The sequence below is a fragment of the Epithele typhae genome (assembly GCF_022376455.1).
Source record: "Epithele typhae strain CBS 203.58 chromosome Unknown BXZ73scaffold_12, whole genome shotgun sequence".
Classification (NCBI taxonomy): domain Eukaryota; kingdom Fungi; phylum Basidiomycota; class Agaricomycetes; order Polyporales; family Epitheliaceae; genus Epithele; species Epithele typhae.
Window position 1 is genome coordinate 207,131 of NW_025954203.1, and position 19,151 is coordinate 226,281.

At 59.3% G+C, this 19,151-nt stretch overlaps 4 protein-coding genes across 4 annotated transcripts; 1 reads left to right on the forward strand and 3 right to left on the reverse strand.

Annotated features, from left to right (window-relative positions):
* Window positions 1–420: 420 nt before the first annotated feature.
* BXZ73DRAFT_88991 (WD40 repeat-like protein) lies at window positions 421–2,977 on the forward strand (the record flags this gene model as incomplete). The annotated part of the gene is made up of 4 exons (XM_048025133.1): window positions 421–1,051; window positions 1,426–2,014; window positions 2,085–2,450; window positions 2,503–2,977. The coding sequence occupies 4 exons, from the start codon at window positions 421–423 to the stop codon at window positions 2,975–2,977; spliced, it is 2,061 nt and encodes a 686-aa protein (XP_047879789.1).
* A 315-nt stretch (window positions 2,978–3,292) lies between these two features.
* BXZ73DRAFT_43894 (P-loop containing nucleoside triphosphate hydrolase protein) lies at window positions 3,293–9,673 on the reverse strand (the record flags this gene model as incomplete). The annotated part of the gene is made up of 37 exons (XM_048019228.1): window positions 3,293–3,442; window positions 3,503–3,526; window positions 3,600–3,712; window positions 3,831–4,110; window positions 4,182–4,330; window positions 4,388–4,451; window positions 4,507–4,636; window positions 4,746–4,818; window positions 4,858–4,976; window positions 5,037–5,139; window positions 5,207–5,446; window positions 5,511–5,572; window positions 5,622–5,765; window positions 5,818–5,986; window positions 6,040–6,325; window positions 6,383–6,475; window positions 6,532–6,591; window positions 6,641–6,653; window positions 6,710–6,797; window positions 6,853–6,901; window positions 6,957–7,295; window positions 7,351–7,391; window positions 7,452–7,514; window positions 7,573–7,599; window positions 7,650–7,677; window positions 7,728–7,773; window positions 7,833–7,968; window positions 8,023–8,053; window positions 8,109–8,205; window positions 8,258–8,321; window positions 8,378–8,591; window positions 8,645–8,759; window positions 8,815–8,861; window positions 8,920–8,960; window positions 9,013–9,076; window positions 9,124–9,300; window positions 9,356–9,673. The coding sequence occupies 37 exons, from the start codon at window positions 9,671–9,673 to the stop codon at window positions 3,293–3,295; spliced, it is 4,257 nt and encodes a 1,418-aa protein (XP_047879790.1).
* A 1,354-nt stretch (window positions 9,674–11,027) lies between these two features.
* BXZ73DRAFT_8936 (uncharacterized protein) lies at window positions 11,028–12,188 on the reverse strand (the record flags this gene model as incomplete). The annotated part of the gene is made up of 1 exon (XM_048025245.1): window positions 11,028–12,188. A coding segment is annotated over one exon (1,161 nt), but the record flags the coding sequence as incomplete, so codon positions are not given.
* Window positions 12,189–12,883: 695 nt separating this feature from the next.
* Window positions 12,884–15,345, reverse strand: BXZ73DRAFT_99493 (uncharacterized protein; the record flags this gene model as incomplete). Its single annotated transcript, XM_048028024.1, has 4 exons — window positions 12,884–12,914; window positions 12,970–14,084; window positions 14,139–14,920; window positions 15,237–15,345. 4 exons carry the CDS (start codon window positions 15,343–15,345, stop codon window positions 12,884–12,886), a joined length of 2,037 nt encoding a protein of 678 aa, XP_047879792.1.
* Between the last annotated feature and the right edge of the window lie 3,806 nt (window positions 15,346–19,151).

Genomic DNA, 19,151 nt, shown 5'->3' on the forward strand with positions numbered 1-19,151 from the left:
ACGGTTGTCGTTCGACCTCCACTATCTGGAGCACGACCTGGTCTTCTGCTGAGGAGCTTGGATACTTGCCTGCTCTATCATACAAGGCACCGAGATTGGTACGCATGTGTTCCCTTCTTGGCTCCTCTGGCTATCCACTCACCTCAATCGTCGTCGCGGCCTGCTACTTAATTCAACACCTCAATAGCAGGTGACGCCCCAACTCAGTCTCTTCGCACACGAGTACGAAGGCTTCGGACGCAGCAAACACGGGCTCAATTGCTGGGATTGGCTACTGACTGTGTGATAGGTACGTGATCTCCTTGACATGCTCGCGTCTTGTCTAAGGGTGCATATATGCGCACAAAGACAGCGTTGCAACACACACGCCTACCCTCTTCTCCCACCATGGCGTCCTCTCCGCCCCCCACCACGCTCTACATGCCCATTATACCACCACCGACTCCCGCACCATCACCCCCGCCCGACCAGGCCTTGTTCACTCCCTTCCAGCCCTCCCCCGACCATGCTGCGCACCCCCACATCTCCGCCTTCCGGACGCTCTCCCCGGCTGCCCGAAGACAGCACCTTCACGCCCTCATCCAGGAATGCACGCCCTCGGAGCTGCTCTTCCTCTCCACAACCATCGCACCTCTGCTCAAGCGAGACTTCCTCCGCGCCTTACCGCCCGAGGTGTCCCTCCACATCCTCAGCTTCATCGACGAGCCGCGCTCGCTCGCTCGCGCGGCGCGCGTGAGCCGCTATTGGAACGAGCTCCTCAAGGACGACTACCTATGGAAGACGATGTGCGTGCGCCACGGCTTCTCGCGCGACGCCGACGCGGTCGCGGCCTATCGCCGCGAGCATGGACTCTCCCTCAGCAGCTTGACTCGCGGTCACCCCCACCCCCACTCGCGCTCGGGCTCACGGACAACGGCGACGATCACCTCATCGCTCGATTTCGACAATGACGATATCGGCGCGCCATATCAGCACTCGGTCGGACTGCAGCCACACGCGGGCGTCGACGACTTTCCGTATCGGAAGTTCTTCGTGTACGAGCACCTGCGAAGTGAGTGTTCTCTTTATAATCGCCGTCGGCTCAAGTGCGGGGTGGGAAGATGGGCAGGGGGGTGATGGATGGAATCTTAGGCCGCCGGCTTCGCGTTCCCTCGGGGAAGGAGGAGGCGTCGGTCACTTGACGTGCGCGCGGAAGTCGCCGAGGTGCCTTGCTGGCTTTCGTGGACCCGCGATTCAGCGAAGCTCTTGGGGACGAGTCTATATGGATGGGAAGGACATCCATGGACTGAATCCACTGAACACGCGAAGCTGCATCATTGTCTCGTACTTCTGGATGATGTTGACGGTGCCTCGTCGCCTGTACATCCACTTGACCTTACCCTTGGAAGCACTCTTGGTCGGGCAGATAGCTGACGGAGTCTACAGCCACCAACTGGCTTACCAAGGGCCGACTTCTGCGCGTACACCGAGCACCCCTCCACCCGCCATTTCCGCATGACCCCACTCCCGCCGCGGGCGGGCAGCCGCAAGTGCACAACCCGGCCATCCCGACGTCCATCGCCGTCGACTCGTCCTGGGTCGTCGTCGGCCTCGCCAACAGCCGCATCCACATCTTCAGCGCGAAGACGGGTGTCCTGAGCCGCACTCTCGTCGGACATGAGTCCGGGGTGTGGGCGGTCTCGCTCATCTCCGAGGGCGGCGAGCGCGCGATGGACATCCCCCTCGGCGACAACATAGGCGACCCGCACACCGCGGGCGCGCCGTCGGACGCGATGCTCCCTCCTATCCTCCGGCATGCGGTAGGCCTGGACGACCGAGGCGACGCTTGGCCGTCCATGCATGCCCCTGGCCCGAGCGCATCCGACCCGTTCAAGGACGGGGGAGCGAATGAGTTACCGCCGTATGGCAAGCCGAGTTATCCAGGCGGGGCTTCGGATGGATGGGGGCAGCCGAATGCGCTGGTGGTCAGCGGCGGCTGCGACAAGGAGCTTCGGGTGTGGGACGTCAAGTCTGGGTACGTTTCTTTCTTCCACTCGCGCGCTCCTTCTTCTCCTTCTGAGCGCACGCTCACGCGCACACTGCAGGTACTGCATCTACACCCTCCGTGGGCACACGTCAACCATTCGGTGCCTCAAGGTGCTTCACGGGCGGCCAGTCGCCGTCTCGGGCTCGCGTGACCGCACCCTGCGCGTGTGGGACATCCAGCGTGGGCGCCTGCTGCGCGTGCTCGAGGGGCACACGCAGAGCGTGCGTTGTCTCGATGCGTGCGGGCGGCGCGTCGTCAGCGGCAGCTACGACTGCACGTGCCGCGTGTGGGACGTCGAGACGGGCGAGTGCTTGCACGTCCTCACCGGCCACTTCCACCAGATCTACACCGTCGCGTTCGACGGCGTACGCATCGCGAGCGGCGGCCTCGACACCACAGTGCGCGTGTGGGACGCCGAGTCCGGGTGGGTGCACACGCCGTCTCCACATCCGACACACGAACTGACATCTCCGCAGGGCGTGCGTCGCCCTCCTGCAAGGCCATACCGCGCTCGTCTGCCAGCTGCAGCTCACCTCGACGATGCTCGCCACGGGCGGCTCCGACGGGCGGGTGATCACGTTCTCCCTCCACGGCGGCGCCGCGTTCGCCGTCGTCCAGCGGCTCGCCGCGCACGACTCCTCCGTCTCCGGCCTCCAGCTCGACGACCGCTTCCTCGTCACGAGCGGCAACGACGGCCGCGTGCGCCTGTACGAGTTCGAGCCGCCCACGGCGGTGGCGCGGGCGCCCGGCGCGGAGGGGGCCGTAGGGCCGTCGGGCCTCGTCGGCGCAGCGGGCGTGGGCGGCGGGGAGGCGCAGTGCCGGTTCGTGCGCGACTTGTGCGAGCCGGGGGAGAGCGTGTGGAAGGTGGCGTACACGCGCGAGACGTGCGCGATCTTCTGCAAGAAGGCGGGCAAGATGGTCGTCGAGCTCTGGAGCTTCAAGCCCGAGTGACCGCGCGCGCGCTGACGGTGCTTGTTTCCATTCTGTGGCGTGCGGATAGACTTTCCTCTGGCGATCTGGTGTCACGATCTATATTCCTTCCAGTCTTTTCTTTGTTCTAACTGCAGTGATTGTTCTGACTGACTTATGTCGCGCCCCGTCGCTTTCGTTTTAATGCCCCTCGTTGCCGGAACCCACGTCGATCGTTGTCCTCCGAACCGATACCGTACGCATCGCTATTTACACATAGATGCTCTGTAGTCCGCAGTGCGCCGTCCGTACACAACACGTCGAGTCCGCATATCCTATAGTCCAAACGAGTGCGCGCTATACAACGTTCGTAATCCAAACGTCCTCCCTTGCGCTCGCGGCGGCGGCCATGGCGAGCAGCGCGTCCTTGTCGCCGCTCTCGTTCACCAACGCGGTCAGGTGGCCGTCCTGGTTCGTGAGGAGCTCGGCGGGCGCGCCGAACTCGGCCTGCAGTTTCGTCAGCGATACCTCTGATGCGGCGAGCAAGGAAGCATGCAAGCCACTCACGACGCGACCCGAGTCCAACACCAGCTGCTCGAAGGGCCCACCCATCGTTGAGCACCGCGCATACGTGAAGGGGAGAACGGAAGAGAAACGGACGCACGATCTTGTCCGCGTCCATGACCGTCTGGAGCCGGTGCGCGATCGTGAGCACGGTCACGTCCCGGGCGACGACCTCGCGCAGCGAGCGCTGGATCGCCGCGTCCGTCTTGTAGTCTGGGGGCCCGTCGTGCGTAGTCAGCGATCAGCGTCCGGCGGAGACCGTGCGGCACGAAAAAAAGCATAAACAAAAGAAGAAGAAGAAGAAGAAGAAGAAGCGGGGACGGGGACGCACCGATCGCGGACGTTGCCTCGTCGAGCACGAGCAGCTTGCAGCCCCGGAGGAGCGCGCGGGCGAGCGCGACGATCTGCCGCTGCCCGACGGACAGGTTCGCGCCGCCGGGGGCGATGGCGGCGTCGAGCGTGAGGGGCGCGGCGCGGCGGTCCCTGTCGGGGGGTGAGGAACGCTGGAGGGAGGAGACGCCGGCGGTGCGCAGGGCGGAGAGCGCGTCCGCGTCGGAGAACGAGGAGGAGGGGTCGAGGTTCCGGCGGAGGGTGCCGCTGAGGAGCTCGGGCTGCGGGGCAGGGTCATAGTCAGCTGTGGGGGACGGGGACGGAGATGGAGATAGGGACGGGTGGGACTCACGATCTGCGGGATGATGGTGATGCTGGAGCGGAGGGCGTCGAGATTGAGGGTGTCGGTGCGGATGCCGTCGAGGTAGACCTCGCCTTCGGTGAAGATCAGGCGGAGGAGGGCGAGTGCTAGGGAGCTCTTGCCGCTCCCAGTCCGGCCCACTAGTGAACGATGAGCAATGGACATTGTGTGTTTCGAAGTCGATTAGTTGGGCGCACCTATCCCCACTCGCTCGCCCGACTTTATCTCGAAGGAGATCCCGTGCAAGACCGTAGGGCCGTCCTGAGCCCCGACAAACGTTGAGTGTACTTGGCACGATCAAGAGGGCGCCGCTTACCGTTGAATACCTCGCTGACAATCTCTCGACCCGAAGGCTGCCGCTGGCTGGCCAGTAGGCAGGAGGTACCCCTGACGGTGTGGGCGCCGGCTCATGCTCGATGTTCTTGTACTGCTCCACGCGCTCCAAGCTATGTAGAATGGTCAACACCGATTTCAACACAGACCGCGAACCTCGTTACCTGTTACCTGTATAACAGCACACGTCAATAAACCAGCGGTTGCTTCGTCTGGTTCGACGTACCGTTAACCTCGAAGTCGTTCAAGTTCCGGATCCACCAGAGAATCATACCACTAAACCCGACTAGGATATCTCAGCCTGATTTCATGATCCCTGACAGAGCGTACTCACCTGCCATGTTCAAGGCGAACCCGGTAGTCGCGGCATCGGAGTGGGTCCAATAGATCAGGTAGGCTCCCAGGCAAGCAGCGATCAGGGAAGAGAGTGCCTCCAAGCGGAGGGAGATCCATCTTGATCGCTACGTCAATCACTGCATCCCCAGTACTGCCGCCAACATACAGAGCACCCACCGATTCAGGTTGAAGAGCGTCCGCGTCGCGCGCGAGAAGTCGTCCATCCTATCGAACGCCTCCTTGATGAACCGGTCCTGGGCCCCGTACGCCCTGACACTGACTGCGCAAGCGCTCCCGGATCAGATCCTTGCGCGGGCAACACTCAACGGCACGGATGCGGCACTCACCCAGCCCGGCGACGGTCGCGCCGAGGTGGCTCAGGATCGGCGCCTTCTTGTTGCTCTGCTCACGCTTCACGGGCAGCTGGGCCTTGATGTAGAGCAGGCCTGCCCAGCGACCGACGACCGCGAAGATCGCGCCGGGGAGCGCGAAGGCGGGGGAGACGAAGATGATCGCCGCGAACTTGGCGGCCATCGACGCGGTCTGCTCGAGCAGCGCGCGGAGGGAGTTGGCGAGTGGGCCGTCGACTGTGGAAGTGAGACGTGAGTGTGTGCGTGGAGCGTGGAGGGGAGAGCGGGTGGGGAGACGGACGGGTTTGGATGTCCGAAATGCACCGCGTGATTATTCGCGAGGAGGGGATCGTATCGAGCCACCTGTGGACCATGTCATTCGTAAGGAAAGACGCAAGGGAGAGAGACGTACCTTAGCGTCGAGCCGAGGATGGAGTCGACCAAATCACGGTGGATCGTACGTGCAGCCCGCAGTGTCCCGTACAGGTAGACGAGGTAGCCGGCCCACAGAAGAGACACATCGCCGGCAAGAAGAAGAGCATAGATACCAAGGAAGCTGTCTGTGTTTCAGTCGAGAAATTTACAGTATTGCGGATCGAAACACGCACTAGGACTCGTGCACGTTGCTAGGATCCTGGTTGGAATACTGTAGAGCCCAGTAGCCGAGCCAGTACGTTTGCAACACCGCGAGCAGCTGCGAAGCGATGATGAAGGTCACCACTGCGGTCCAGAAGAGGACGCGGTGGTGGCCGCCCATACTGGAAAAGTACGCGCGGACTACGGCGACGTCATACCGGAGATATTCACGGAGTGGTGATCAGAGAACTCACTGGCCGGCCAGGCGACGTGCCCGACGGACACCTCTTCAGCCGCAACCAGATTCTTTGCCGCATGGGGAGCGGGGCGTGCTACGGCTTTGCCATAATGAAGCGGTTGCGATTCTTCGGCCTCAGCTTCAACGGCCAGCTCCTTCTCGTCTTCCCCGACATGGTGCGCAAACGCCTCACGGTCTTCCGCGGCGACCTTTTCCCACTTACCGTGTGTCGCGATCTGGCCGCTCGTACCCATCACAACCATGTAGGACGCGATGCGGCTGAGAAGGGCAACGTGGTGGGTCTGCGTCAGCACCTGTTAGAACTGGACCGCGTATGCTGAGCTGTCAAGCGAGCTTACAACCAAGATAACCGTCCTGCCACGCATAAGATTCCCATTGAGGCACTTTTCTAAGATCCATCGTGACGTGTGTACGTCGAGCGCGGCGAATACCTTCAATTCATTTAGTCAGTCGGTTCGAGGGGGAAAGAGAGTCGGACGGTGCTCACGTCGTCAATGAGCACCGTATCTGCAGACGAGTAAACCGCTCGAGCGAGAGACACGCGTGCCTGTAAGAATAGATAAGAGAAGACATACGTCGGAGTCTCAAGACCGAACCTTCTGTCCGCCACTACATAAGGGGTTTAGGTGCCGGTATCTCGAAAGCAGCCATCAGGGTGAACTCACCTGAGCGTTATCCCTCGCTCTCCGATTTGTGTCAAATCGCCGTCCTCGAAAAGGCCGAGATCGTGCCCGAGGCAGCACTGGTGGAGCACTACGGTGTCGTAAGAAATTAAAGAACAGCAAGAGACCTGCAAGACAAAGCTCACCTTGTTGATACCTGTCCTCGTCCATCGGCGCGCCGAAAACTATATTGGCCTGTATATTCGTCACTTCGACAAGTCGCTCCGATGCCTCAACGCAAAAAGCCTACCTTGATCGTGTCGCTCTGGATCCACGCCTCCTGCGGCACGTACGCGATCCCCGCCGCGCGCGGCAGCCCGACGTACGCGTCCGGACCCCCGGGCACCGCGTGCATCTCCCCCAGCAGCCCGAGCAGGAGCGCGGTCTTGCCCGAGCCCGTCGGACCTACGACGACGTTCACGTGCCCGCGCTCGAACCGGAGCTCGTCACCGACGCGCAGCGCGAACGGGCGCGCGTCCGCGTCCGCGAGGCCGTCGCGCGACCACGCGAAGGTGGTGTTGCAAACGCCGAGGACGTCGTCGCGCGCGGAAAGGGCGGCATCGGGTGTGTGCTCGTCGAGCAGCTCGGACTGGGGGAAAAAGAAGTGAGGGGATGCGAGGGGGCGGTGCGCGCGGCGGACGCACATCGTAGAGGAACGCTGTCACGCGGTCGAGGGAGACTTTCGCTGCGAGGTCCGCGGCGTCGGCGGGGTGTCAGCGCGCAGTGAGGAAGGAGGAAAACGGACCTTTGGTCATGTCTGGGAGGATCCAGGAGGCGCTCTCGAGCTGGCTCCGGATGATGTCGAACACTATCACGCGGGTGAGCTCTCGTGTGGGGAACCTTGCTTCAAGAACGTCAGTACTAACCTGTCATGGCTGAGAAAACTCGCGACGCTATTGTTCTGCTTCAGTAGCCGTCCCCCCACGGCATTCCCGGAACTTACCTGTGAGCTGATTTCCCATAATGACCGTCTGCCTTCAAAGTCAGACGGCAGCATAGACAGCGTCGTAGGCACACTCACATATGTAAAGAATGTCGAGATCATCGTGATGATCGGCAGGAAATAGCTGCCAGAAGTGCGATCAGGGGTTCTCCGCTGAAACAACGGCGGCGGATGGACACATACGTGACGTTTCTGTTGACCATCCCCAGCACGCTGAACTTGCGCAGGGACACCAACTCCTCCTCGCGCTTCTCGTCAAGGCGTGCGGCCGTGCGGCGCTCCCATGCGAACAGCTTGATCATTCGGATGACAGTCGTTACTATAAAACCATCATTAACTGCCTCTCTGTGATAAACCCCTCAAGAACGCTTACCTTCCGTGATTTCTTGTACGCGTGCATCAGTCTAGCGAGCGAGCAGTTAGATGCCCAGTGTAGTGGAACTCAAGCAACGTTTTCACCTTCCGCATTTTTTGAGATTGGGCCTTGCGTGAGAACTGCGCGATTTTTCCAGGAATGGGAAGCAGCATGATGATAGTCGCCAGGCCCACCATCGCGCTGTGGTTTGCATTAGCGAGGCGCTGCTGCACGACGAGCTCCTAGCACATACCTCCATCCGAGAATCGAGTTCAGGAAGATCATGCTGAACAGGATCTGCAGTGGGGTGAGGAAGACTGCGGCCGATGAGTCTCAGTTCTCCGCCCTGAGCGCGACGAAGCGTGCTGCTCACAAAGCGTCAGGAACTCCCTCCCCGCGACGATGTTGTTCACGTCCGCGGTCGCGAGCGTGTAGATCTTGCCCATGCTTCCTGACGCGGACGGTTTGGAGCCTCCGGCGGCGCTGCTTGACCCCGCCTGGGGAGCGTCCGATTTGACGCGGATGCGGAGAGCGTGGTTGAAGATCAGCTGCGTGAGGATCGCCTGGCTTTGGGCGAGCAGTCGTGTCTGCCACATTCTTGTTTCAATTAGACGCGGACGCAGAGCTTCGATGGACTCACTGCAGAGAACATATAGAACTGGAGAGCGAGGGTGCCGACCATGGGACCGACGAAGAGCCACGCGACCCAGACCCAGGGACGAATGGTGGCTCCTTCCCCCTTGGTTTCCACGTATCTGTCGCATGCGGTGAGCGAGCAAGGACCTGGGCCGCAGAGAATGGCGCACTCACTCGAGAAGCTTGTATATTCCGATAGGGCTCACAAATCTTGAACCGATCTATTCGGGCGCTGGGTACGTACGCTTTTCACACAATCGAGTGGCGATGACGACTCACCCGCAAGGAGTACAAGACGCAATACCACAAATAGTTCCCCTCTGCAAATAGTCGCAATTAGCTTATGTTTTATATGTTTTCTTGTGTACTTACTGAAAATTGTGAGAAGGCCGATACCGATGTTCCTCCGCTTCTTCACCTGAAAGGGGTCGAGGTACTGTGCGGCGTCAACACAAGACTCCGCGATACATAAGGCTCACTGACCGGAAACATCCGCCGAACAAGGTCTTCGGCGCGATCGCGGAAGGCGAGAGGAGGAAGCCCATCGAAGGGCAGATGCGGCATCTGCGAGGCCTTCCATATGACGTTGTCGAGAAAAGAGTACGTGACGAGGGACCACAAAGAGGCGGTTTCCTCGAGGTCAGGGCGGCCGGGAGTATCCTGTAGGAGCACATGATGGGCTGTGAGCACGGCGAGCGACATGGTAGGAGCTCACCTTCAGCTCAGAGCCGCCGCGCGGAGTGACCACTGGTATGACTACTGCGACGAGCGTGAGGATGAAGATCTGGACCCATAAAACGGGCCCCTCGTGCGCGTCGATAGGCTGGAGGGTGTACGTGGCGAGGGGCCACACGTCGCGATAAACGTAGAGCGCCCACAGGACGAAAAGTACAGAAAGCATGTGAGGGTACACCATCTTGCTGGTCGAGGGGTTGCTTTTCAAGACCGGCGCGATGGTCAGGACGCTCGCATATGCCTGCAGGGTCCCGAGTGTAAGAGAAGGTAGGGTAATAAAGAAGGAAGGCACTCGCATATATTGTGATGCGGCTGATAGAATATAGGTGATGATGACAACCCTTCAGCACGACATGACTCTCTTGAATGAGGGCGAGGAATAACAGAGCGGCACATAGCGTGCTCTGGAACACGTCTATAAGAGGATAAAGCTGGCCGGATCTTGGTGAATCTGCCTGAGTCGGGTTGACCGCCCGAGTGTCATGGGTAACAACAGAAGAGTTTCGTGCACGCACAGTGCGCCACGCATGCTGAGCGACCAAGACGACAACCGAAGCGCCAGTGACACTGAACAAGAGGACCGACGACCAGTCGGCATCTAAGAAGACCAACTGGTTGCTTCAAGTGATTGATACGGTCAGCGTGCATATGGGTAGGAAATGTGTCATGACAAACCTCACCTCACCGTCATGGCGGCGAAGGTCTCCGAACTTGACAATTCGTGGTCTTGGACCGACCGCGGATGTGACAGTGGTGGTCGAGTGCTTGAGCGATACGGGGGAGAGCGAAGCCGTCTTTCGGACGAAAAGAATGGGTAGGTGGTCTCGTCGGCGAAATGTGACCGGGCTCCGGCAACATCAGGCTGGGCGAGCTCGTGGTCGCGGTGCCGGTGATGACTGGTGGGCGCTTGAGCGCCTGGGGGGCAATAATTTCAACCAGGGGAGATAAGGCGTCTCCGAATGCTGAGTAATCAATGACAGCCCAACCTGCAAGGGGGCACCAGCTGGCAGCTCGCAAGGGCATTTTAAGCGAACTACAGTGACGACATTCAGTATGTACTTCATACTCCAGGGCCTAGTGAAACTCCCTCCCTACGTGTGTCCGTTCAAGCTGGGCTTCTCGACTCCGACCTTCGCCTTCGCACTCTCAAGCTAGGAAAGGTTCTACATCAGGTACGCCGATGACCGGCTTCCACAAATTTACGCACCGTAACTCAGACCACGCGGCACGTTATCACTGCGTTTGGTTCAGCGTCAGTTTGGACCGGGGGTACCTGAGAGCCCGTAAGTGGACTGACAATGTGTGCCAAGCGAAAGTCGTCTCACCGAGGCAAGCACTTCCTCGAGTCCATCTTGCAACATATGGCACACCTCACATAACGTATCGTGAAAAATATTGAAATAACCAGGTGGATTCAGCGGCCATATAGAGTTGTACGTCGGAGTCTTCGTCCGAGCCTCCAGGCTGAATTCGGCGAAACTCCCTCGTGGCGCCCACGTCCCGTCTCGCAAGTCCTTCGCAGCGACGTCCAGAGGATCTGACATCCATCCTAGAGCTGAGGGCAAAAAGTTCCATGCGTAGTATCTGGCGTCGTACCCTCCTATTGCGATTGGCGACAGCTTAGACAACCAGAGGTCCTTCGCTCGCTGAACCTGTCCGCTTGCAGCCTCCGTTGCCGCGGAGTGGAACTGCAACAGAAAGTGATAGGCGGAAGCGGGCACGTCCTCCATGCACGGCGTGTATCCTCGGGGCAGCGCGATGTCCAAGGTGTTCCGAGCGGCAGCCTGTATGATCTCCGGCGGTAACCCTTGCTGGACCGCGGCGAAGTACGCTGCTAACGGGGACGAAGACGCGAGGTCGTCCCACTGCTTCTTCACGAGTGTCGCGAGATGCGTAGTGATGTGAGACTTCTGGCATTCGAGCAGCATTCGAGCTACGGCAACGGTGTCGGCGGGTATGGCGGGAGCGCCGCCGTAGCATGCTCGCAGCAGATCGGACAACGTCGCGGAGCGCATGCTGGTGCCGTAAATAGGGATAGTTTGGAGTGGTTCGGATTCGTCCGCGGTGCCGCAGGGCAACGATTGCGTTCCTTGAGGAGGAAGTAGGTCGGGGATGTGGAGAGCGACTATCACTTTGTGTGCGTGTATCACCACATCGTCCGAGCACTTGAAGGCTACATCGGGGGGAGGCTCGGTGATGCATGAAAATACTTCCTGTGCGGGCAGGGGATTGGGGAGAGGTTCGACAGTGAAGGTGGACTGGTCGCCGTCGCGGAGGCACTCCCGAAGGCGGTAGTAAGTACCAGAGCTTATGCCCTCAAGCGCTCCGAGCCCCGCGTCCTGCAGTAAACTGTCCAGGACGCCGGTCGCCGTGATCGTCTCTGTGCTGCGTCCTTTGATCTCTGCGATCGCCTGCCTCGCCACCTCGGGGAGATCCGAACGACAAGCGTGTGCCCACACCTGGAATGGGAATTGAGGAATGGCAGCGATGAAGGACTTGGACAGCGTTTTGGCCAGCCAGTCCATGGAATACTTCATCGCCGCCCTTAGGACAGGCACGAGGTCGTCCAAGGACTCGAGCACCGGGCGATCGGTGGGATAGCATATCTGGAGAAGATGACGCAGGGTCTTGCTGTCCTCAGATACGTCAATGACCGGAGCGTCCTGCACGACGTTCTGCGGTTGCGGCAGTGAGAACATGTCGGCGAAGAAGGGGGATGCTTGGATGAGGATGATGCGATGCACGTGGAAGTCGACGTGGTCAGCGGTGCGGAGTATAGTGTCTGCTGAAGGACGGTTGAATGGCGCGTCGGCGATGGTAGGTGAGCTGCGTGGGTCCAGCATGATGGATGGGCAGAGCTAGCGGGGATTGGACTCGGGCATCGAGGGAGTTGGGAGCGCATTGCGCGGTGGCTGGGGGCCGTGGGAAGAAACACTGTCGCTTCGCGCAGTGACTTTGGAGACTACGTTCGGCGTGCACAGAGTCGGTCCAACGGATTATGGAGCAACATTTCTGCATACCATGGTCGTTTTTAACCCGCATATGCCAGAGTTGAATAGTTGTTTTAGATGATATACGATTTCATTCATTAATTATATGTTCCCTCCACACCTGAGTAGTGTCAGGACTCGGTCCTGGGTTAGGGTCACTACTATAGGCACAAGTCTCCGGCATACGCTACGCTAGTCTTACTACCACCATCGTCGCTACCCTCGTGTTGTATCCCCACTATAGACGTGGATCTAACGCACCTGCGACGGCCTCAAGACTCACCCGAGGAACACCACCCCCGGATCCTTACAATGGTCTGCCGACTCGTGACAATACTACAGTTTGCGCATTCCGTATGGCAGCACTCATTCTGCATCGTACCAATATTCCTGCCCATCCTCTGATCCCGAAGCGGATGCCGAGCCTGTGTCAGAAACAGAAACCATGTCCGATCCAGAAACTGACTCCGACTCCGACTCCGACTCCGATGATGCCCTTGTCGGCGCCGTCTCCATCGTCAGGGTACGCCTCGGCGCGGGAAGACCTCCCTCGCGGCGAGGAGGCGTGAGAACGACCTGCGCTCGCGCCTTCAACGCCTCATACACAGTCCCGAGGAGGTCGATGTGTGCGATGACCGTCACCTCCGGCGCGACGGGACTCCGCGCGAACGACAGGCGCACGGTGCGCTCGTCGTCGCCAAAATCGCAGCTCATCCCCGGCCACGCATCGACGTGGTCTGTCTCGCAGTCGTGCGTCCATTCGGTCTTGAAATTCCAGTTCGCCTTGGAGTACACCGAGACCCGTGCCCAGTGGACGGGATGCGTGTAGTTCGCACCGAGGCGGGGGGCTTCTTCGGTCTCAGAGGTTGCCCCGGATGCTACCGTGGCGTTGTCGTCTGTCAGGTCGACCTCCGGCTCTTGTTCGGTGTCCGTAGTGGGCTCGGGCTCTGGGGTTGTTTCCAGTTCCTCGGTGTCCGTACCGTCTACTTCTTCGGCATCAGCCCCGGAGTCCTGTGCTCTGTCCTCATCCGCGTCGTCTTCCCCTCCACCTGACGCTTCCTCAGACCCATCGTCTTCCTCGTCTTCTTCATCGCTCAAGACGCACTGGTCACACGTCCCCATGACGATCTGGACCGCCTCCCTCCCGCGCAAGGCCTGGAAGCGCAGCATGCACAGCAACGGCTCCCCCTCCGCGCTCGGATGGCTCACGATCGTCGGCCGCCTCAGCTCCAGCCCGAGCGCCGCCAGCCGTCCGACCAGCCAGTGCGGCACCCAGAACGGTGGCGCGGGCCGCAGGCAATGTAGCGCGTAGCAGATCACGAGCCGCTCGTCGCGCTCGCGCGCGGGCGGCGCGTCCGCGATGAAGAGGTCGCGCCAGCGACACGCGCCCGCGGGGACGCGCTCCCCGTTGAACTCAAACGCGTGCCAGTCGGCGCCGAGCGCGACGAGTCGGCGGACGCAGAGCGAGCCGTTCGCGCGGCGGAACCCGTGCCCGACGTGGTACTTGGGCCGCGCGGCGTCCTGCATCTTCGCGGTCGACGGGTGGAGGAGGAGGCCTATGTGCCTGTCGCGCGTCTCGGAGAAGAGGACCGCGATGGTGATCCCGCCGGACTCGAACACGGGGAGTCGGCACTCGACGCCGTAGTTGGTGAGCTGGAAGCGGGGTACCTCGAGCACGCCGAAGGGCCCTGTGGTCGGGTCAACGTTGGGCGGAGGTTCCTGTGGCAGGTCGTGTGAGACGATGACTCGATGCGGCTACAACATCAGACTGACCCTGTTCTTCCAGTGGCCGGGAAGGTACGGTTGTAGAGGGATGGTCAATGTGAGGGTGAAGTAGACGTTCATGTTCCCGAAAGGCTTCTCGAAATCGTGTGGAGACTTCGCGAGGAGATATATGTGGTTGTTCTTCGTAGTCGCGAAGGACTTGTAGATCTCCTCGGCCGGAATGGACGTCATCACCGTCGACATCCACCTGCCCCAGGCGAAGAGGGTCGTGTCGAGCCGCTGTTGCATGATCTGGTGCTGGAGACGCTGGAAAGCTTGGCGACCTTCGCCGTAGATTGTCGGCATGTGGACGGCGAACAGCCCCATGAGACAGTAGGCCTCGTCTTCGAGACGAGTTGTCTGTCGGTTCGACGCCCAGGACATGCGCCCTGCGACACTGACAGTGGTGAAATGGCTCTCGCGCGTGATGACCTTCCTACGGATCCCGGAGATATTGGAAAGGAGCGAGGCCAACCCAATTTTGTCTCCGATAACGACCCAGTCTTGGGAGATGAAGAGGAGAAGGGATGGTGCGATGAGCTCCTGGAGCGTCCGGCCGCGCGTGTGCCAGCGCGCCCTGCGGAAAGCCGACGTCTCCGTGTCCAATTCGTCGTCGCTGGGGACGTCGTCGAGGTAGGCGTAGCAGATCTCCGCGTACGAGTACCAGAGGAACATCGAGTTTATGGCCTCGGAGAGGTCGGTGCTACTCGTCTTGTCGATGTAGCAGGTGTCGATCCAGACCCAGTCGTAGCCATGCTCCTCCGCCAGGATGCATGTCTGGCGGATCTTGTCTGATACCAAGTCTCGTGGGTTTTCTCCTGTGGCTTCACAGCATCTCGTGAAAAGACACCTCCGTTTGGCTCCAGGTGTGGGAAAGAATCGCGTAGCCTCCGCTGACCGCCTGTGGAGATAGAAATGAGTGTAGCTCGGCGCGATGTGAGCTGAGAAGCCACAAATATTGAGAGCCCCTGGTGATGGTGTGGTGATGGGTGTGTTGGCGACGAACTAGCGCGCTTCACGCTGTTGCCCTGAGGGAGCTCGATCATGTGATCAGAAGCGTTTTCCTGTCGAACGCCAGTGCCCCAACCTCCAGGCTCCGACGCTCACCTCCGACGTCGACGACTTCTCCAAACACCACGAGCCCGGTTTCTGGGACCTTTCGAACGACCTCTGCGCTCGCACCCCAGCCGAGGCGAACCTCGATGTCGTCGAACATGCCGCAGCGCACATCGTCGCCATCGGGGAAGTCGCGCAAGTGTTTGGGCGGTCAAGCAGGGACAGGCCGTGGCGGAGAAGGGCAATCTCGCTCTGGAGCAGCGCGCCCGCGATCGAGACTGTTCTTGGGCACACGGTGAGTCGTTCTTGCCGATCTGGCGCATAACTTGTTCGGTCCTGCGAGGCTCCTCCTCCCGTCCCGTCTGCGGACAATTGACCAACCTGGCACACGTGGACAAGATCCGACTTCCCGCGGCACGCGCGACCAAGAGGCATCGTCTGGCACTTCAGGTGCGCGACTCAGCGCGGCGATCTCGACTCGGCGCCCGCGGGGGAGGTTTCCACCGGCGCAACACGTTGACACGGGCACTCGGTAAAGGAGATCGCCAGTCGCACATTAGTTGGATCGGCGCATCAGAGGATTGTGAGAAACATTTACGCTTATTCAATCAGAGCATGGGTTGTTTTCGGCTGGGATCGAAGCTTTGTGGTTAGTATAGTGCATTATTCGTATGTTTAACACGTTTACCATTCTGTCTAAAGCTTCACCAGAAAAGAAGGACTCCGTCAGAAGAAAGAGAAGTAGGCTTCGAACGTCGTGGCACGGTGTCGTCTGACAAAGTCTAGGGATCGTATCTGAGTATTCACGGCCGAGTTCTGAGTAGCAAAGACATCTCCTCTACCGCGTTGCATTCACTTTCGTTCGATAACATGTTCACTACGTCTCGGGTTCCGGTTTGAGAATATCCCAAAACTTTCCTGCTCGTTCGCTTGTCAGTCAACATGAGATGCGTCATGTCACTGTTTGACAAACCTTCTCCTTGCCAAAAGCATGTTCCCGTCTCGACCTCACTTTCCCAGTTCTCTCTCATCTCTCCATCCTTTTCTTTCCGGCTCCACTCCCAGATCTCCGAAGAGCTGTTGCCTAGAGACAAGTCTACTTGTGCATCTTGATGGATGAGGGGCCACACCATAGCCAAGACTTCCAATGCTCGTGCTCCAGATGCCTTTATATCCTCTTCGTCCCCCAGCGTTATATCACCGTCTTCTGTCCAGATGTTGTCCAAGTACAGGGAAATTCTCGCTTTCTTCACATTGGAGAAGGGTGTGCGGGAGGTGAGTTCGGCGAGCTCGATGAAGTCTGCCTCCGTTGCAAGGGTGAAGGCGACGAGGGGCAGGGAAAGTGTGAGATCAACGAGGTGGGGACTGTTTCCTTGCACCAGGCCCCGCGCGATCTCGAGTAGAGTATCCGTTGTACCCCGGTAGAAATTGAGGCTGAGTATTCTCACATTTTGCAAGCTCGACAGGAAAGATATGTCTATGTGGGTGCCAGTGTCAGCATGCTGACACGAGGGTCTGTGTCTAGTTGTGGGAAGTCGTACCAACGTGAGATTCATCTGCGAATTGGAAGTCATCCACTGCTGGCAGAAGATTTGCAAGAGCGGCTGTGTGGAGTGCCGCAAACAGACTGGAGGCGTTTTGCTCTCTTTGCTTGGAAACAGCGACGGTTTTGAGTGAAGTACAGGATGAGGTGTTTGCGATGTAGTGCAACAGGACATCGAGGCACCTTCGCTCCTCGTTTTCAAACCCGTACAGTGAGACGCTGTGCAGCTTCGGTCTGGGGCTTGTGTACGACTTGATCACGGTGTCGTTAGGCGATATAGGGAATTCAACTTCATATGTGGTAAAATCACGTAGATTAGGGATTGCGGCAAGTGTGCGTCCAAGAATCGCGAACGAGGGAAACTTGCAATATGTTAAGGATAGTGTCGTGAGTTTCGTGAGGGCGGAGATAGATAGGAAGGACTGATGTGGGATTTTGGAAGTCGATGCGACATGACTGAGTGTGAGGGCTTCAAGGTCGGGTGCGTGGATTGCCATGCAAATGAACACGGCTCCCAGAGACGGAGAGGGTCTCTTGGAATCTTCAGCACCGGTGGTAAGTTGTCGGAGAGGAGGGGAAGTCTGAATAACTTCGCGGGTGAGAAATAGACGGGCTGTCTCCAATGGCTGAAGGATGCCGGGGCTGGAGCAGAGGACATATCTGCTTGCGGGGAGCCAGCTGTGGGAAACGAGCATGCAATGGAATAGTGTCTTTCTGTCCGTCCACGGTGATGGGTCGAGGCATCGTATGATTTCGTCCGAAATCTCAGGAGGAACCCGGGGGGACGGCCGCGTAGGGTCTATGGCTTGCATGTCGTAGAGCACGAGAAGGGATACAGGACGATAGATGGGCAGATAAAGAACGTGCGGCCAGCCGCGCATTTGAGTTGCAACTATGTCTAGCACTGCCTGGTCACGAGCAAACTATAAATTCCGCCTCTCCTGCTATGAGGATTTTACGGTGTCCACCACGTGCCGTACAGTGCGCATGCACCGTGTACTTAACCAGACCACTTCAGATGCGCTCAGTGCCTTCCCTACCTGGCCTGGTGCTCAATCATCACGCTACTTTGGTCTTGTGCAGCCGAACATGTCTACTAGTACTATATATCCGCATACTAGTCACCCGCATGCCTTCAAGGGCGACGCCCAATCTTGCGGACGTTGTCCGCGCCTTCAGTGCCCGGCGGATGGCGGGTACTTCAAGCCTCTAAACCGTGCGCACTGCCTCAACCGCGCGAGGACTGACATCGTGTGTCCTCCACCAACGCCGCCGCCCGTCTCCACGCTCTCGCGACAAGGACGGTTCCCGTTCTTGAATGCAGCCGCCCGGCGGCACAGAAGCGGTCTCGTGTGTACTGTCGAGCAAGATGTCAGCCTGGCAGCGATCGCCGACGAGACACACCTTGATCACGTTTCGTCGTGACCTGCGCACTCCCAACCCACCCGTCCATCCACCGCAACCGTGGTCGCGGTCCACACAGTGACCCGCCGAAGGAGGGTGCGTGCTGCAGCTCCTGCATCGCGCGCGCCCAACGCAGAACAGCCCGTCCCCGACCCGGAGTGCGGTCTTCGAATCGGGAGGTGCGGCAAGCAGCATGCGGATCGACCTGGTGCCGTGCGCGGTACGTAGCTGCGACAGGACCGGCGCACGTCAGCTGTGGAGTCTGAGTGTGAGGCGGGCGAAAAGCTCATAGAAGAATAGAACTCACACGTTGAGCAATGCGTCGCTGCGGGCCCGCGGGGACAAGTGAAAACACATCTATGACCACATATCCCCGACGATGTTTGTAGAGCCGTTGCTCGGCCTCTAGGAACGTGACAATATACCGTACGGCAGCCGTCTGTCGCACGTACATGAGATCGTGCGCAGTGGAAGACAAAGAATGATAGGCGAACCAGAGTCAATGGAAGTCGCGCGGTAGCACAACTGTTCCGCGCTGACGTGCGGGGACGTCGCGCGAAAGTGGGTGACAATCGCGAGGCGACAATGGTCTCCATCGGGGTGCAATGAACGTGTCGACCGCGTGGCCGTCAAGGAAGTTCCCCCCAGCTGGGTATCAACGGGAATGAGGAAATGCACGAGAGAGCGATTATTAAGGACGTACGCGGGAAATCAGGGCCATGTGTCAAGTGGGGACGAAATGACGGGCGAGTCGCGGAAAGACACTTTTTTGGCCCCTAGTGAGCGCGTATATGGAGTTGCATGCGCGAGAGATAGAGGGGAACGTACCGATGAGGATGGTTTTCCCGAGCGCTGTAGCGAGTTGTACGGAACTGTCCCCGCTCACTGTCCCTAGCTTCCGAATTGGCGGCAGGGTGAAATGGTTGATGAGGGGTATGAATACCACAACTGCTTAGGTAGATTGGGTTTCGGGGGTCTCAAACTCGATTAATGACTGTTTGATTAACACGGTTTCCGTG